A 2,830-nucleotide genomic window follows, 5' to 3' on the forward strand; every position below is an offset into this window, starting at 1 on the left:
ACTCCAAGATCACACCAAGATTCCTGACTTGGTTTTTAGTTGTTTGACCCCTAGAGTCAAGGTATGCATTCACCTTAAGAATTTCCTCTTTGCTTCCAAATGCAATGACTTCAGTTTTCTCCTTGTTTAACTGAAGGAATTTCTGGCACATCCAGCTGTTCATTTCATCAATGCATTGGCGGAGGCAATCAATTGGGCTGTAGTCATTTGGCGATAAGGCTAGGTAAATCTGGGTATCATCAGCATAGCTGTGATAGGCAATTTGGTTCTTTCTCATTATTTGACTTAGTGGGAGCATATACAAGCTAAACAAGAGTGGCGCTAGAATTGAGCCTTGAGGGACTCCGCATTTCATGGACGTCCACTTAGACTTATGACAGTTAACAGCATTTGGCTGGATAAAACTTGAACTTGAAATATGTCATGATAATGACTGCTTACAAAAAAAATAATTCAAATTGCTTGTACTTTTTTCAATCCATTTTGCTGGTGTTGTTTTAGTTTATTTTATCTTTGTGTCAGCAATTAAGAGCACAAGCAGTGTATACAAACTTCTGTTAAGATTGTAGCAGAGCAAGTTTAACTTTTTTCTGTTTGTACACTTTTATTTTCCACATTTTCCACATGAAAAAATATACATACAGTACATTTTCATATACAAGGCAATTTGATGCCTAATGACTGAAGACCGCATAAACAATAATTGCAGTCATTTTGTAATGTTCTTTCTAATTGCTACAGATCTGTTTTTAAGCACTTTTCGAAACAAGACTCTGATTTCAGCTGTGTTTAAAACATAAATAATGGGATTTAGCATTGGTGGAAGAGTAAATGAAAGAGATGTGCTGATGACTTTGGCATTGGGAGTAAGAGAAGTAATTGATGAAGCAATGACAATAAATATTACAGGAAGAAAGAATGATCCAACTAACAAAAGGTGAGAAACACAGGTCTTCAGTGCTTTTAAACGTGCTTCCCAAGTTGTTATTTTACTTAAGGCAAAAAAAATTCCCAGATATGAAAGGACTATAATGAACAATGGTGTTACAAGGAATAAAACTGCACTGAGGTTTGTTATAAACGTATTAATGCTATTGCCATTGCATGCCAACCTAAACACTGGTCCATAATCACAATAAAAGCTCTGTATTACATTGGATTTACAAAATGAAAGTCGAGTGACCAAAGACACTGGCAGAGCCACCACAAAAGTGTTAAATACCCATAATACTAAAAACACTAAGGTCATGACAGTATTATTCACTATGGCATGATATCTTAATGGAAAGCAAATTGCAATGAAGCGATCATATGCCATAACGACAAGAGTAAAACTTTGCACAGTAATAAAGAGGTTTACAAAAAACATGTTTGCCAAACAAGCATTGTAGGAGATGTACTGTGAGTCAGAAAAAAAAAAGTCTTCATCATGTTAGGAATCACTGCACTGGTTACACCAATATCACCCAAGGCCAAGTTAAACACAGCAAAGTATTTAGGACTGTGCAAACTTCGTTTAAAAGCAATAATGAGAAGGACTATAGAGTTCCCAAGTACAGTTTTAAAATAAACCGTAAATAAGAAAATATGGTAATAACTGTTGTACGGTATATCTGAAAGTCCAGTGATGAAAAAGTATTCAGGACGAACAATGGAGATATTCTGGGGAACAATTACACTTAAAGAACTCATGCCAGCTTTGCATTTAGTGTTTTGAACAAGCTGAAAATATAAATTGCCTCAAAGACATAACCAAAATCTACAATTTTGTCATATGACACATATAACAACTAGATTCAAAATATACCTTTATGTAAACTTTCTGCATAATATTTAAATCACAGACCTATAAGCATAAACAGGGTTTAGGGCCAGAGCAAACAATAAATTACACAGCTGTAAATTCTCGTCCTTATTCTCTCATGTCGCAAAGACCATTGGACATTTGCATCATTGAACCCAAATATATCTTACGATTCATCTCTTGAGAGATTTCAGACAACACAATGATGTAATTCTTACATGCTGAAGCACATATTCTGGTCACTGCTTTAGTGTTGACTGACGTTTCATTCACTAGTCCGCATTAAGGCCACTCAATTCCCCTTTGTGTTTTTATTAATGCACGTTTTATTATAGTAACTCAATGATATAGTTAATGTTAAGTCTATAATGTGACACTAGCAACTAGAGTACAACTTACTAGTTTGTCCACTTGTTTACTGTCGGGGATGTGTCGTGTCGCACTGCGCCACATCCAGTGTAGACAGCATCACTGATTATAATGGGTTCTACTGTATTTTGTTGGGCCGCGTCTTTTTTCACTATCCAGATAATAATATCCAGATAATAATAATATCCAGATAACTAAAACAATAGCTGTGTAGCGAATTCAAAGGCTGCATCCTCTGAAGGCTGCATTCCGTTGTAGTGGCACAATAAAGACTCTAAAACATGCCCCTTCAACTACAATCTGTTATAAATAAACACTAGCAGGACATGAATTTTGATGACTATGCAAATGTACTGATTTTATAGGGATCCATGCACACTGTTACGGATTGAGGGAGACGTGAAGCGGGTGGATCCATCTTCATTGAAACGTAGCAAAGACATGGTCAAATGTAGGCAGGGTCGAACAACGGCAAACAGGTATGTTAGGACAAAACACAAGAGTAATCTGTGATGCAGGCAGAGGTCGATCAATGGCTAACGTTATCCAAGGGGCTAGGCAAAAGGATAATCCGAGTAGACAGGCTAGAGATCCAAAGGGCAGGCAGCGAGACAGACTAAACGATATAACAAGGCTAGAAAAACAAAACAAGGATCA

At 36.6% G+C, this 2,830-nt stretch overlaps 1 protein-coding gene across 1 annotated transcript; it reads right to left on the reverse strand.

Moving 5' to 3' along the window:
- Nucleotides 1-709: 709 nt before the first annotated feature.
- LOC127157610 (olfactory receptor 52E8-like) lies at nt 710-1,719 on the reverse strand. Its single transcript, XM_051100850.1, is given in 2 exon segments — nt 710-1,408; nt 1,411-1,719. Coding segments are annotated over 2 exon segments (981 nt in total). The 5' UTR covers nt 1,693-1,719.
- Nucleotides 1,720-2,830: the final 1,111 nt, after the last annotated feature.

This window comes from Labeo rohita, unplaced genomic scaffold (assembly GCF_022985175.1).
Source record: "Labeo rohita strain BAU-BD-2019 unplaced genomic scaffold, IGBB_LRoh.1.0 scaffold_113, whole genome shotgun sequence".
Taxonomy (NCBI): Eukaryota; Metazoa; Chordata; class Actinopteri; order Cypriniformes; family Cyprinidae; genus Labeo; species Labeo rohita.